Here is a 16,309-nt window from a genome sequence, read left to right as displayed (position 1 = left end):
TACCAAAAGTTGCAGTTTTTAATTTCTTTAAGTTGAAGTGGAGTTTAGGCAAAAGTTTAACAAACACAATACATATCAAGCAAGCATGCAAAGAGTCTATGAGCAGCGGAAAGTAAAGCATGCAACTTGCAAGAATGTAAAGGGAAGGGTTTGGAGAATTCAAACGCAATTGGAGACACGGATGTTTTTGTTGTAGATCCAATAGGTGGTGCTATCATACATCCACGTTGATGGAGACTTCAACCCACGGAGGGTAACGGTTGCGCGAGTCCACGGAGGGCTCCACCCACGAAGGGTCCACGAAGAAGCAACCTTGTCTATCCCATCATGGCCATCGCCCACGAAGGACTTGCCTCACTAGCGGTAGATCTTCACGAAGTAGGCGATCTCCTTGCCCTTACAAACTCCTTGGTTCAACTCCACAATATTTTTCGGAGGCTCCCAAGTGACACCTAGCCAATCTAGGAGACACCACTCTCCAAGAAGTAACAAATGGTGTGTTGATGATGAACTCCTTGCTCTTGTGCTTCAAATGATAGTCTCCTCAACACTCAACTCTCTCTCACAGGATTTGGATTTGGTGGAAAGAAGATTTGAGTGGAAAGCAACCTGGGAAGGCTAGAGATCAAGATTCATATGGTAGGAATGGAATATCTTGACCTCAACACATGAGTACGTGGTTCTTTCTCAGAAAATGTGTATTGGAAGTGTAGGTATGTTCTGATGGCTCTCTCCATGAATGAAGAGTGGGTGGAGGGGTATATATAGCCTCCACACAAAATCTAACCGTTACACACAACTTGCCAATCTCGGTGGGACCGAATTGATAGACTCGGTCGGACCGATTCAGCAAATCTAGTGACCGTTAGGGTTTTCGGTGGGACTGACTGGATCAAGTCGGTGGGACCGATGTGCTAGGGTTAGGGTAAATCCAAAACTCGGTTTGACCGATTACTCAAACTCAGTGGGACCGATTTGGGTTATAAGTGAAATAGAGAGTTGTCCAAGCAAACTCGATGGGGCCGATTGCATATCTCGGTGGGACCAGAAATATTGCAATAGGTAACAGAGAGTTTGCAAGCCCATCTCGGTGAGACCGAGATCCCATTGGTGAGATCGAACTGATTAGGGTTTCTGGCAGTGGCTATGTCAAATGAACTCAGTGGCTCTGGATAGACAGAATAAGTGGGGCCGAGTTTGACTTTTGGTGTGGGACATATATGGATATTTGGTGTGGGACATATATGGAAGTGGGAAAGTGGTTGAGGGCTTTGAAGCATATCACTAAGAACTATGAAGCAAGAACCTCATCAAGCAACACCTCATCCCTCCTTGATAGTATTGGCTTTTCCTATAGACTCAATGTGATCTTGAATCACTAAAATAGAAAATGTAGAGTCTTGATCTTGAAGCTTGAGCTAATCCTTTGTCCTTAGCATCTTGAAGGGGTTCCACATCCTTTAGTCCATGCCACTTAATTTGTTGAACTTGTCTGAAACATACTACGTAAAAGTATTAGTCCAACAAGAGATATGTTGTCATTAATTATCAAAATCACCCAGGGAGCACTTGTGCTTTCAGATGCCCCGGAAGGCATCCCCTCTTTCGTCTTCGTTCATCGGTAACTTTACTTGGAGCTATATTTTTATTCACCACATGATATGTGTTTTGCTTGGAGCATCATTTTATTTTCTTTTGTTTTGCTTGCTATTTGAATAAAATACCGAGATCTGAAATTCTTAAATGTTTGAGAGTCTTCATATAGTTGCATAATTATTCGACTACTCATTGATCTTCACTTATATCTTTCGGAGTAGTTTGTCATTTGCTCTAGTGCTTCACTTATATCTTTTTGGAGCACGGTGGTGGTTTTATTTTATAGAAATAGATGAACTCTCATGCTTCACTTATATTATTTTGAGAGTCCTAAACAACATGGTAATTTGCCTTGGTTATGAAACTAGTCCTAATATGATGGGCATCCAAGAGGGATATAATAAAAACTTTCATATAGAGTGCATTGAATACTAAGAGAAGTTTGATACTTGATGATTGTTTTGAGATATGGATGTCATAATATCAAAGTTGTGCTAGTTGAGTAGTTGTGAATTTGAGGAATACTTGTGTTTAAGTTTGCAAGTCCTGTAGCATGCACGTATCGTGAATGTTGTGTAACAAATTTGAAACATGAGGTGTTATTTGATTGTCTTCCTTATGAGTGGCGGTCGGGGATGAGCGATGGTCTTTTCCTACCAATCTATCCCCCTAGGAGCATGCGCGTAGTGCCGAGGTTTTTGATGACTTGTAGATTTTTGCAATAAGTATATGAGTTCTTTATGACTAATGTTGAGTCCATGGATTATACGCACTCTTACCCCTCCATCATTGCTAGCCTCTTCGGTACCGTGCATTACCCTTTCTCACATTGAGAGTTGGTGCAAACTTCGCCGGTGCATCCAAACCCCATGATACGATACGCTCTGTCACACATAAAACTCCTTATATCTTCCTCAAAACAGCCACCATACCTACCTATTATGGCATTTCCATAGCCATTCCGAGATATATTGCCATGCAACTTTCCACCATTCCGTTTATCATGACACATTCATCATTGTCATATTTCTTAGCATGATCATGTAGTTGACATAGTATTTGTGGCAAAGCCACCATTTATAATTATTTCATACATGTCACTCTTGGTTCATCGCAATCCCAGTACACCGCCGGAGGCATTCATATAGAGTCGTATCTTGTTCTAGTATCGAGTTGTAATCATTGATTTGTAAATAAATAGAAGTGTGATGATCATAATTTTTTAGAGCATTGTCCCAAGTGAGGAATAAAAAAAATAGAAGGCCCCAAAAAAAGAAAAAAGAGAAAGGCCATAAAAAAGAGAAGGCCCCAAAAAACGAGAGAAAAAGAGAGAAGGGACAATGCTACTATCCTTTGCCACACTTGTGCTTCAAAGTAGCACCATAATCCTCATGGTAGAGAGTCTCTTGTTTTGTCACTTCCATTTACTAGTGGGAATTTTTCATTATAGAACTTGGCTTGTATATTCCAACAATGGGCCTCCTCAAGTGCCCTAGGTCTTCGTGATCAAGCAAGTTGGATGCACACCCACTTAGTTTCTTTTGTTGAGCTTTCATACATTTATAGCTCTAGTGCATCTGTTGCATGGCAATCCCTACTCCTTGCATTAACATCAATCGATGGGCATCTCCCTAGCCCATTGATTAGCCGCGTCGATGTGAGCCTTTCTCCTTTTTTTTCTTCTCCACATAACCCCCTCATTATATTCTATTCCACCCATACTGCTATGTCCATGGCTCCGGCTCATATATTGCGTGAAAGTTTGTAGGTTTGAGATTACTAAAGTATGAAACAATTGCTTGGCTTGTCATTGGGGTTGTGCATGATGAGAGCATTCTTGAGTGACGAAAATGGAGCATGACTAAACTATATGATTTTGTAGGGATGAACTTTCTTTGGCCATGTTATTTTGAGAAGACATGATTGCTTAGTTAGTATGCTTGAAGTATTATTATTTTCATGTCAATATTAAACTTTTCTTGAATCTTATGGATCTGAATATTCTTGCTACAATAAAGATAAATACATGATGAATATGTTAGGTAGAATTCCACATCAAAAATTCTGTTTTTATCATTTACCTACTTGAGGACGAGCAGGAATTAAGCTTGGGGATGCTGATACGTCTCCAACGTATCTATAATTTTTATTGTTCCATGCTATTATATTATCAACCTTGGATGTTTTATATGCATTTATATGCTATTTTATATGATTTTGGGACTAACCTATTAACCCAGAGCCCAGTGCCAGTTTCTGTTTTTACCTTGTTTTAGAGTATCGCAGAAAAGGAAAATCAAACGGAGTCCAATTGACCTGAAACTTCACGGAACTTATTTTTGGAAGGAAAGAAACCCGGGAGACTTGGAGTCCACGTCAAGAAAGCAACGAGGAAGCCATGAGGTAGGGGGGCGCGCCCACCCCCCTGGGCGCGCCCTCCACCCTCGTGGGCCCCTTGTGGCTCCCCTGACGTACTTCTTCCGCCTATATATCTCCATATACCCTAAAACGATCGGGGAGCACAATAGATTGGGAGTTCCGCCGCCAGAAGCCTCCTAGCCACCGAAAACAAATCTAGACTCGTTCCGGCACCCTGCCGGAGGGGGCAGTCCCTCTCCGGTGGCCATCTTCATCATCTCGGCGCCCTCCATGACGAGGATGGAGTAGTTCTCCCTCGGGGCTGAGGGTATGTACCAGTAGCTATGTGTTTGATCTCTCTCTCTCTCTCTCTCTCTCTCGTGTTCTTGAGGTGATACGATTTGATGTATTGCGAGCTTCGCTATTATAGTTGGATCTTATGATGTTTTCTCCCCCTCTACTCTCTTGTAATGGATTGAGTTTCCCCTTCGAAGTTATCTTATCGGATTGAGTCTTTAAAGATTTGAGAACACTTGATGTATGTCTTGCCGTGCGTATCTGTGGTGACAATGGGATACCACGTGATTCACTTGATGTATGTTTTGGTGATCAACTTGCGGGTTCCACCCATGAACCTATGCATAGGGGTTGGCACACGTTTTCGTCGTGATTCTCCGGTAGAAACTTTGGGGCACTCTTTGAGGTTCTATGTGTTGGTTGAATAGATGAATCTGAGATTGTGTGATGCATATCGTATAATCATACCCACGGATACTTGAGGTGACATTGGAGTATCTAGGTGACATTAGGGTTTTGGTTGATTTGTATCTTAAGGTGTTATTCTAGTACGAACTCTAGGGCTGTTTGTGACACTTATATGAATAGCCCAACGGATTGATTGGAAAGAATAACTTTGAGGTGGTTTCGTACCCTACCATAATCTGTTCGTTCATTCTCCTCTATTAGTGACTTTGGAGTGACTCTTTGTTGCATGTTGCGGGATACTTATATGATCCAATTATGTTATTATTGTTGAGGGAACTTGCACTAGTGAAAGAATGAACCCTAGGCCTTGTTTCAACACATTGCAATACCGTTTACGCTCACTTTTATCATTAGTTACCTTGCTGTTTTTATATTTTCAGATTACAAAAACCTATATCTACTATCCATATTGCACTTGTATCACCATCTCTTCGCAGAACTAGTGCACCTATACAATTTACCATTGTATTGGGTGTGTTGGGGACACAAGAGACTCTTTTTTATTTGGTTGCAGGGTTGCTTGAGAGAGACCATCTTCATCCTACGCCTCCTACGGATTGATAAACCTTAGGTCATCCACTTGAGGGAAATTTGCTACTGTCCTACAAACCTCTGCACTTGGGGGCCCAACAACGTCTACAAGAAGAAGGTTGTATAGTAGACATCACTAGACAACCCAAACTTATGTTGCCGGTTTAAGGCGTCCGGTTGGGCGGCAATTTTGTCACCGACAGTGAATAGGTCGTCTGCTAGGACGTATTAGGGAGGGGGATTTTGAGGGGTATAGTTGTAGATGCTCTTATGTATTAGGCGATGAGAGAAGTTGCGGGGCCTCCTTATATAGCATTAGTCATCAAAACCTTAATCAGCACATCCCCTCTCTCCCACTTCACACCTTGGAACGAGAGTAATAGATGGTTCCTTGCCTTCAAAGTTAAATCCATTTGTGAAAATTCCAAATTTTCCACATAGTCTTGCTTCCAAATTATCCACACAACACATGCATAAACTTTTAACCGTAGTCCGTGCAAAAATAAGGCTGTGAAATTTAGGAGATACCCACATAATGCTAACATTGTTGAGAGAAATTGCAATTGAAGGCATTAGCTTTTCAATGTGTTATGCTCCACACTTATACACGATGTGTGTGTATTCATTTTCAACGTTTTTAACTCTTTGTTTCAATATGCAAGAAACATACTCACATATATATTCTTTTGCAATTTCTACCACCTGATATGATTTTTACCTCAAACATCATGAACTTATATGATTGTTGCCAGACTTTCTGTCGTGATGCAGTTCAGTAAACTTGTAGCTAAAGTGCTGCCTTAATTTTTCTCAAATTACTTCCCTGGCTGCTAAGCCTTGCGTTATTTTTATTATTATAATGGTGGATTCACTAATGCATTGGTGCCATGTTTTACTCTAGCGTAGACCATGTGCATGTGCAAATCTATGAATCTGATACGCTCCGCTGGTTGGTTCAGCTTACTCTCTGTTCATGTGTATTGTTGGATGTGTGAAACAGTTGGTATATCCCACATATAATTACAGGTTACGATATTCCTTACAGAAGGAGGGAAATTGCACATAAAAATGTGGTTCAAGCATTAAATGTATTCATACACAAAAAAATCATAGTTGAAACATAAAATTTGCATAAATTCACATACTTGCATGAACTTGGAGTTCTCTGAATCATGCATAGGGTTGCCTTTGCCTCCATTCTCCACAATCATGGTGTTCAAGATTACACAACATGTCATCAGCTGGCAAAGTGTTAGTTTTCACATTGTTGGAGTTACACGAAACAAGCTAACTTTGAAGCACTTAGAATACCCTTTCCACATTGTACCGTCTTACATTTGTGAAGAGAGACATTGTTTGTTACCTCGCGGTTGGATATAGTCTTCATAAATATCGCCCACCGAGAATAGATGCTATTGGTAAGGTAGTACCATATTTTATACTTGTGTCCGTTGATGGTGTAGTAGCATCACCATCACAAAGTCTCTTGAATAAAGGAGATTGCTGAAGCACATTGATATCATTGTTAGAGCCAAACATGCCAAAGAAAACATGTCAAATTCACAAGTTCTTCAATGCCAGTACTTTAAGTATGACAATGTTCTTTTTGGTGTGACCTTATTACTACTTGCGTAAACCTTTCGATGAGTTCTTTCATTGTGAATGCACGCAATTGACTTGACAAAGCATACCGGGGATCCACTTGATGCTCTCTGGTACAAACACTTTCACCATGATGCATGCAAATTTCGCCTTCGTCCGCAGACATGTTGTCTCTCCCATCTGGATTTAAACATTGATGGCATTTGCGGCTTTATCATAAGCAAGCATCCTGAGAGCAGTTGTGCAATTTTGCAAAGGAGAGAAGAAAAGTTGTTCACAACAATCTTTCCTCAGCTTGAAGTAGTCATCAACCTCCTCCATGACATTCACTATGCGTACGAACAAACTCTGCTTATCCGGTAGCGACGCCGAAAAAACCCTTCATCATGGTATGTTAGGTCCGGTGTGAAGTTGTCCTTGTAGAGAAGCTTTGCACCAGTGATCCTATCTCGAGGAACAACTATCCCGCCGTTTATCGAACCCTTGAAGTTCAGGACATTCTCCTATTGCTTCTCCAATTCATGATGGATGCTCATCATCATTCCAACATTTTTGTCGTCTGAATCTGACAAATCGATGAACCCTTTATATATAAATTATACAACACTACTAGGAAAAGGCCTACTAATGGCGGGTCACTATGGCTTAATCTCGGGTCAATATGCTTAATCTCAGGTCAAATCGCACTCTGTGGTCAAACTTTCCGGAAGGTCACCCATCCTCACACTACTCCAGCCCGAGCATGCTTAATTTCATAGTTCTATCCAACCCCAGCACCACCTCACTTCACAGGCAATTGTTGATATATCTATCATATCAATCCTATTAAACCTTGCTGATGTCTAGGACTTTGTTCATGTTCATGAGTATGATGAAATTTTGAAAAAATATTTCAAACTTCCCGTTCATATTATGTATCATATTTTGAAAAATAATTCAATTTTTTTTTGAAAACATTTTTTCTGTTACTAGTGGCGCACCTAGCATACGGTGCGCCACTAGTAAGTTTGAATTATTTTTTTGAACTTTTTTGCCTCCGGATCTTAAAAGCCCCGTAACTTTTTTCTGTTAGGTTTTTGGGGATTTTGAAAATTTTTAACGGGGTACCCCCGTTAAATTTGGATGTAACTTTCGAGTAGATGATTTTTCATATAGAAAACTTTTTAATCCGAGTTCGTATGCAAAAGTTATGCCCATTTTACAAATTTCAGAGAGATTTTGCAAATAAAGTCGAAATTCATATTTTTTAATTTTCCCAACAACTATACCACATATCACATGGGAAACTTATTTTCTTTTATTTTTTTGACATTTCCAGCATTTTCTTTTATTTTTTTTAAACTGAAAAGGCGGTCCACCGGGGGGTGGGGGGTGGGGGGTGGGGGTGGGGGGTGCATTCGGTGGAAGTTTTGAGCCAAGTTAGTAATGGCGCACTGTGGGAGTGGTGCGCCATTACTAGTTAAACTAGTAATGGCGCACCACACCCACGGTGCGCCATTACTAGTTTTGAAAAAAATAAAACAAATTCTGATTTTTTTTTGAAAAAACTTAGTAATGGCGCACCAGTTGACAGTGCGCCATTACTTGTTTTAACTAGTAATGGCGCACTGTCCACTGGTGCGCCATTACTAGTTTTGAAAAAATAAATAAAAAATTGAAAAATAATTTACTAGTGGCGCATCGTGGATGTGGTGCGTCATTACTAGTTTAACTAGTAATGGCACCATTACTAGTTTAACTAGTAATGGCGCACTATCCACTGGTGCGCCATTACTAGTTTTGAAAAAAAAAATGAATTTTTTTGTTACTAATGACGCACCGTGGATGTGGTGCGCCATTAGTATATACTAATGGCGTGCGCCATTAGTATTTGGACACTAATGGCGCACCACATGTCTGGTGCGTCATTAGTGGCCATATGATCTATAGCCCTTTTCCTAGTAGTGCAAGGTCCTTGTTCCAATACTCATCAGACGAATCCATTGTTTGCCTACAAATGAGCAAAATAAAAAAAATACTCGGACATTTCATCGACCACATAGAGTGCGAGGTGTATGCCGGGAGGAGTTGGACGTATCAGGGCAGCGTCCGGTGGCGACATGGATGACGGTGTTGTCGGTTGGGGATGACGACGGAGCTAGGGTGGCGGCGGAGCTATGGTAGCGGTTGTGTGGACGAGGCAGAAAAGAAAAGAGGAATAGGGCAAGTTGGGCTAGGTTAGGGGTGACTTGAAGAGATTTGAGATAGATCCCTCCTGTTAGTACAACGTGGCGGACACGCCCGAGCGTCCCTGTATCCAATCCGCCACAGATATGGGTTGGAGGGGTGCAGGACAACCCAAACTTATGTTGCCGGTTTAAGGCGTTCGGTTGGGCGGCAATTTTTTCACTGGTAGTGAATAGGTTATCTGCCAGGACGTATTGGGGATGGGGGATTTTGAGGGGTATAGTTGTAGATGCTCTTATGTATTAGGCGATGAGAGAAGTTGTGGGGCCTCCTTATATAGCATTAGTCATGAAAACCTTAATCACCACATCCCCTCTCTCTCACTTCACACCTTGGAACGTGATTAATAGATGGTTTCTTGCCTTCAAAGTTAAATCCATTTGTGAAAATTCCAAATTTTCCACATAGTCTTGCTTCCAAATTATCCACACAACGTATGCATAAACTTTTAACCGTAGTCCGTGCAAAAATAAGGCTGTGAAATTTAGGAGATACCCGCATAATGCTAACATTGTTGAGAGAAATTGCAATGGCATTAGCTTTTCAATGTGTTATGCTCCACACTTATATACGGCGTGTGTGTGTGTGTGTGTGTTCATTTTCAACGTTTTTAACTCTTTGTTTCAAATATGTAAGAAACATACTCACAGAAATATTCTTTTTTGGCTGATTAGGATGTGAGAACAATCCTAGGTAGGGAGAATAACAACAGAGTTTTTGTTACTTTAGCGACCATAGGTTGGGCTAGAAGACCAACAAGAAACAACTTCCTAGATTTGAACCGTCTTGGTGCGTCTGAGGCTTTGGGTGTTGCTATGAGACCCACTTATAAGGGTGTATGTTTGTGGTTGAGGGTAACACAAACCGGATGAGGATCCCCTCACGTGAGCAATTATACCATTGGGTCACTGACATGTGGGTTCCGCCAAGCGTGGGTCCCACCTGTCAGCGACGGGAAGGCAGGGTAAGGCAGTGATAGCCACGTCAGAGGATCCATGTTCAACACAAACCTAGCCGTAATGGACTGGCCGAATTTTCTGGTTTCGAGAAGGCACTGCCTAATTTTTTTTGCTATTTTTATATTTTAATGGTTTAAATAATTTATTATTGTTATTATTACTATGTTTTTGGATATTTATTAAAATTCATAAACATTTTTAAAAGCATGATCATTTTCTAAAATACACACACATCTTTAAATTCAAGATTTTTTTAAATCCACAAAAATATATATTAAATTTACAAACATTTTTATAAATTCATTTTTTAATTCGCCACATTTTGTAAAATCCAAGATTTTTAAATTTTGCTATATATAACTTTTTCAAATAAAAACACGATAGCAGATTTTCTAAGCTAGAAGTGGAGCAAGCATAATAAAACCTAAGCGAGCAAGAACTTCATTGTTTTCCCCGTTTGAGCATCATAGCAGCAAGTTTTAACATGAAAAAAACTTCGCTAGCACATAATTAAAACTTAAGCCAACATAATAAAACCAAAACGAAATAACCGGACGTAATAATCTGCTAGAGAGAAAAAGTTAATCCCATAGGTGAAGAACGCACGTTAGCCTATATCACAATACTACGCCGGCAAAAGAAGACATAGAACTAGACAAGACTTCTGTTTCGGGGCAAAAAAAGTGAAGCAGTACAGAGACAGAGATCTCAGCAAAGATCAGCTCATGCGATGACGAACACCCTGAGCTCCCCCCTGTCCCCTCGGGTGATGCGGGTGTCGTCGTCGAGGTAGGTCACGTCGAACTCGCCGCTCCCGGTGTTGGACGCCGGCGGCCGGAGGCTATCCGGGATGCGGGGCACCTCCAGCAGAGGCAGCTGGGACAGGTTCCCATTCGTCTTCACCGTCGTCTTGTCGAAATTGATCTTGATACTCGCGATCCCTGGCCGTGGCAGCCATCATGATTCAGGAAACACCCATCAATCAAGCAAAAAAGGCGTGCAGAATCGAGAATTGCCTCACCGGTGATCTCAAACTTGTGTGCCAGCGTGGCCGTGGCCTCCACCGGCGGCAGCGGCCACGGCGCGCCGAGCTCGAGCTCCACGATGTTGTCGAAGTCCTGGCTCACCACGTCGATCCTCTGGAACACCTGACGAGCACACGCACGATTGGGAATGGAGTTCAGCGTCACATTTCTGAAACCATTTTCGGTGCGGTTGAGCTGGGCTCAGGATTGGTGTCGGGTCCTGACCTGGCCGAGGGTGATGGGGAGCAGGCGGCCGGTGGGCGGGCCGGGGCGGCTACCGCCGAGCGTCCGCGACGAGAAGGCGCTGCTGTAGACCAGCCTCCACCGGCCCTGCAGCTTGTCGAGGTCCTTGGCGAGGTCCACGGGGGCCGGCGCCGCCGCCTCGAGCTGCCTCGCCGCCGCGTCCGCCCGGTCCAGGTCCTCCTGGCTCGCCGCGAGGCCCCGGTTCAGCCCGGCCACCGCGCTCTGCGTCCACGAATCATGCGAGCATCCGTCATCAAGCGAGCGAGCGGCTACGAAATGTCGGGTCAGATGCTGGAATATTCTTATCGGCCACTCACCAGCAGCTTGATTTTCAGCGAGGGGACGTCGGCGGCGCCGGCGCCGGTGTCCGAGTAGTCCACCGCCGACGACGGCGCGGCCACCGCGCGGATGGACAGCTGCTGCTGCCTCTTCCCTCCGCTGGCGCTCCTCCTGCCGCTGCTTGCCCGCCATGGGTTCCCGCCCTTGCTGCTCGCGGGAGGGCTAGGCAGAGGACGGGTGGAGGTGGAGGCGCAGCAAGATGACCACGACGGCGCTGCCATGGCCACGGGCACCGTCCGGTGAAGCAGTCAATCGATCGAGGAGAGCAACGAGAAAAGATATTTTCAGTTGGGTGCCGACCGGCCAGAGGTCAGAGACGAGCACGAGAAGCTGCTCTTGTGTTCTCAAAGAAAAGAAAAGAAAAGTAAAGAAAAGGGCAGCTTCCCTACGGGCTACGGCGGGGAATTTTTGTGGTGGGTGACCGAGATGACAATTTGGCCGCGGAGAGGAGTGGCGCAGGTTGGGACGCGTAGGGGGGTGACGACTTGGCAGCCTACGGTTACGCTTTTGTCAGGCCGGTGGCACCTCCGGAGCCGAGTGGCCGTTCTAGGTGGCCGAGGTCGTCGGGGCGCCAACATTTCGTGTTTTCCTTCGGGTTTTTTTTTCAACGAACTAGAGAGCTTTATTGATTAACTAGAATCCGGATGAAATCCGCCCGAAGGCAACTAACAAGAAACTAAGGGCTTTGATCCAGCCAACAATCCGTCCCGTCTGGTGTACTAAGGCCAACTCCACCGTACGACCCCAAACGGACGTCCGTTTTGTCCGGATTTCGTTCGTTTGAAGTGGGATTTGTAATCGTGTTCGGGCGTGTCCTGGGATGCGGCGTGCGGCCTCATTCATTTGCCTCATTCTATTCGTGTCTATTTAAAAAACCAAAAAAACGTTTCAAATGCTAAGCCCTAGATCAGGCCAGCGGCCTACACGTCCATCGTCGCCATCAGCCAGCGGCCAGCAACACAGCGAGCCTCCAAAAAAAATAGTTGTCCTCGCCGGCAACGCAGCCAGCGGCCGGCAACACAGCCGGCCACCAAAATGAATGTTTTCTCGCCGACACACAGCCAGCGGTCCAGCGGACGGGCGACACCCATACCAGTTCAGGCCTTTGGCTTCGAGCATCTCCTCCTTCTTGGCCTCAAATCAGGCCCTCGTCTTATCGCTCATCTTCGACAAGTCCACGCTCATGATCGCAAGGGCCACCTCCTTCGCTCTGGTGGCGGCGTTCGCGGCCTCGATATCGAGCTGCCTCTGCCTGGCCTTGACGTTGTCGGCCTCGATGTCGAGCTGCCTTTGCCGGGCCGCCTTCTTCATGTCGATCTTCCTTCTCTTGGCCGCCTCCTCCATCTCAAGTTTCTTTCTTTGAAGGTCTAGGTATTGCTTCATTTGCTCCTCCTTGCTTTGCCGCTTCTTCTCGTCCCTCGCATCCTTTTGGGACATCATGCCATGCAAAGCGTCATGCAATGCCATGGATGAAGCATCACGTATGTCATCAACCTTGGAGTTGGTCTTGCCCCTCGGCCTCTTCAAGGCCTCGCCATCTCCACCTCCGGCGTACTTGGCCGTCTTTAGTCCTCTCTTCCTTTGTAGTTCATGGTATTGGTCCTTGAACTTAGGGCAATTGTTGATGATCGTCCAACAATGCGTAAGAGTGAATGGCTTGTCATTGTCCCGGGCCTTGAATGCCTCCAAATATTGAAATGCCTAAATCACATGATCAACAACAAGTGAACATGCAAACATATACACAACCGAAGTGTCATGGCCGTAGCAAGGAAAGGGCTAGGAAGACAAGAGCATACCATGTCCCCAACGCCGAGACCACTCACGGGCCATGCTTCAACGCTCTCAAATGCGGCGCAATACTTGTTGCACTCTTGTTGGATGAACAACCATCTCTTTTGAATCGAGCCGATGCCACGGTTGCTTGTAAATTGGTAGGGCTCAAACATCTTCCTTTCATGGAATGTTTTGTGGACTCTTGTCCAAAAAACAATGCCCTTTTGTTGCGTGCCGGTCCTCGGATCTTGGCTAATCTCCATCCAAGCTTGGCAGATCAACTTGTCCTCATCTTGTGTGTATGAACCCATGCGAATGCTCTTCCTCTTCTTTTGTGCTTCCGCTCTTTGGGTGAGCTTGTCGATGAACAATGGCTCGCCATTAATATCAACATCATTGCCTTCTTCTTCATCACCGTCACCTTCGACATAGATGTCATCGTCTTCATGCCACGAGTCACCATGGTCGTAGTCAGCACGACCGTCGGCCTCTTCATCGGGCACGTATTGGGCGCGGCCATCCTGACTTTGGGTCTCCTCGGGGTCGTAGGCACGACCATGCCCACCCTCGAAGATCACGTCCTCCATGTACTGGTTGTAGAAGGGGTCGTCGACCGTTGGCGTTGGTGTTGGCACTCCGTCAAACAAGACGCGGGGGGCCGGCATGGTGCCTGTGAACGGTGCCCGTGCTTGCTTTCTTTGCATCTCGACGGACGCCCGGCCGCCGCTACTGGAACCAGGCGTGACGTTGAGGTCGATGACGGCCGCGGGACGTGGTGTGGACGGCACGAACAAGCCCACATCCGGCGACCCCAAGAAACGGGTCTGGCCGTCGTGCCTTGGCAGAGGAAAGCCGGGCGACATCGGCGCGGTCCGCGACGTCAGCGACTGGCAGTGCGGAGGCCGGGCGACCGACGAGCCTGTGCTCACGGGGCCGGCGGCCGCTGCAAGGAACCCGGCCGGACGGCCCATGCAAAGCATGAGGATGGCGTGCGCTTTGTTGAGGAGGTCCTCCTTCTCGTCAGCAGAGGCCTTGCGGCGCGCAGCCTCCAGCTCCTCGCGCTGGGGGCAAACTTGGCCGCGGCGGCATTGACCTTGACGGCCGCTCTCCGTTCCCTCCTCTTCACCGATTCCGTGTCCAACTTGGCGATCTCCTCCGACATGCACTCCGACCGCGGCTTCCTTGGCGCCTTGGCCGCCTTCCTCTTCACCATTGTGGGCGGGTCGACGGCCAGGCCGCCGGAATTCGGCGAGGCGTCGGCCATGGACGGGGGAGAGAGAGGGTGGGCGGGAGGGAGGGACGTGGGAGGGTTTGTGGAAAATGGCGCCAAATGGGCGTGGGGGGGTGGTTTCTCCCACCGACAGGCGGGCCAGGAGAGGACAAGCGTGCGTGTCCTGCCCGTCTGCGCGCTGTCCGTTTCACCCCAAAACCGGCGCAAACTTGGGCCATAGATGGGTCGAAAGCGGACACAAAGCGGACAAATGTCCGTTTGCGGTCGCGCGCTGGACCGTCTGGTTTGTCCATTTTACCCCAAACGGACGAGGCGGACAAGATAGAGTCGCGCGGTGGAGTTGGCCTAACACGCTGAGCACACATATGGGCGGGAAGGTTCAAATTCCTTCCGACATGAGTAACCCAAAAATAAATAAAACTATGGACAACAGCTTCTAATTCTTTCAAGATAGGCGCGAAAATAGAGCCAGAGTTGCTACACAAGTTCCATAGGTTCACCAATTTCATGGAGTCAACCTCCAAGTTCACATGTTGGGCAAAGATCACCCCCTCCCGGAAGGCCAGGAGCTCGGCCGTAAAAGGAACAGACACCCCTAGAAGGAAGCTAGGAAGCAACTCATGTTGTATGCACGTTGGAATAGCCTGAATGATAGATTTCAAAAGCACTTCCCTAGCCGCGCACGCTAGAGTCCTCTCAGACCATCCCTGCATTTTGCTTTTGCTTCTCTCGTTAATATGCATGAAAGTACCACTTGTAATTCTGCCAATAGCCGCCGGGAGACCCAAATAACATTCAGCGAACGCTTCCACTAAAATACCAAGAGTTTGCTTCAAGGACTCACGAAGGGACTGCAATACTAAAATAATTGAGCTCTTCTCTCGGTTCACTTCTTGACGAGAACAATCAGTATAGATCAATATCATTGAGTCTCTTTGCACTTGCAGTTTTAGCACTGAGTAAGATCAAACTATCTTTAGCAAGAAGGATGTAACACCCTCAGTGTCATGCTATAGTAATCCCTGTTAATGGTGCCATGTCATCATGTTACTGTTGCTAATCTTCACTTGATCCAAATCACAATTCAAATTCAAATCCAATCTAAAGTCAAAAATTCATATTTGTCAGACGTGAAAACTAAAATGTTCATCATGTGCCAAATATTCCATAACCAATTATGGTGGTGACCCAACAATTTTTGTAAGGTGTTTAAATGCCCTAAACTAATTAAAAGGGTGATAGAACAACATAGTTAAATGCCTTCCATTTATGAAAAATTCAAACAAACTCGAAAGCCTCCCAAACTTTTTGTGGCTGTGCTAGTTAATGCATGGTTTTTATGTGGCCAAGTCCCTTTTTTTCAAAATACATTTGCTAGCTAAAATAAAATGCAAAATAGAAAAGACAAAGGGAAAATAGAAAAAAAATCCTTAAAGAATAGAAAAGGCCCATTGCCCCCCTCCCCCTGGGCCTTAGCCTACCCAGCCGGCCCAACGTCCCAGCCAGCCCACTTCCCCCTCGCGGTCGTCTTCTCCCTGTTCAACCGACCGCTCGGTCGCGGTCGCCACCCGACCAGCTCGTCGGCATCGTTGGCGAGGGGATACGATTCCCCGACGCCTCGGGTTCCCCTCATCCCCTCCCACTTTCCCTTGTGCTCC

The 16,309-nt window shown here is 45.6% G+C and overlaps 1 protein-coding gene across 1 annotated transcript; it reads right to left on the bottom strand.

Annotated features, from left to right (window-relative positions):
• Nucleotides 1-10,568: 10,568 nt before the first annotated feature.
• On the bottom strand, nucleotides 10,569-12,028 carry LOC606321 (plastid-lipid-associated protein 6, chloroplastic). The gene is made up of 4 exons (XM_044599704.1): nucleotides 11,623-12,028; nucleotides 11,288-11,527; nucleotides 11,059-11,185; nucleotides 10,569-10,978 (listed from the first exon to the last, which is right to left on the bottom strand). Exons 1-4 carry the CDS (start codon nucleotides 11,863-11,865, stop codon nucleotides 10,761-10,763), a joined length of 828 nt encoding a protein of 275 aa, XP_044455639.1. The 5' UTR covers nucleotides 11,866-12,028; the 3' UTR covers nucleotides 10,569-10,760.
• Nucleotides 12,029-16,309: the final 4,281 nt, after the last annotated feature.

Source organism: Triticum aestivum, chromosome 2A, assembly GCF_018294505.1.
Source record: "Triticum aestivum cultivar Chinese Spring chromosome 2A, IWGSC CS RefSeq v2.1, whole genome shotgun sequence".
NCBI lineage: Eukaryota > Viridiplantae > Streptophyta > Magnoliopsida > Poales > Poaceae > Triticum > Triticum aestivum.
This window is presented reverse-complemented; position numbering and strand designations above follow the sequence as displayed.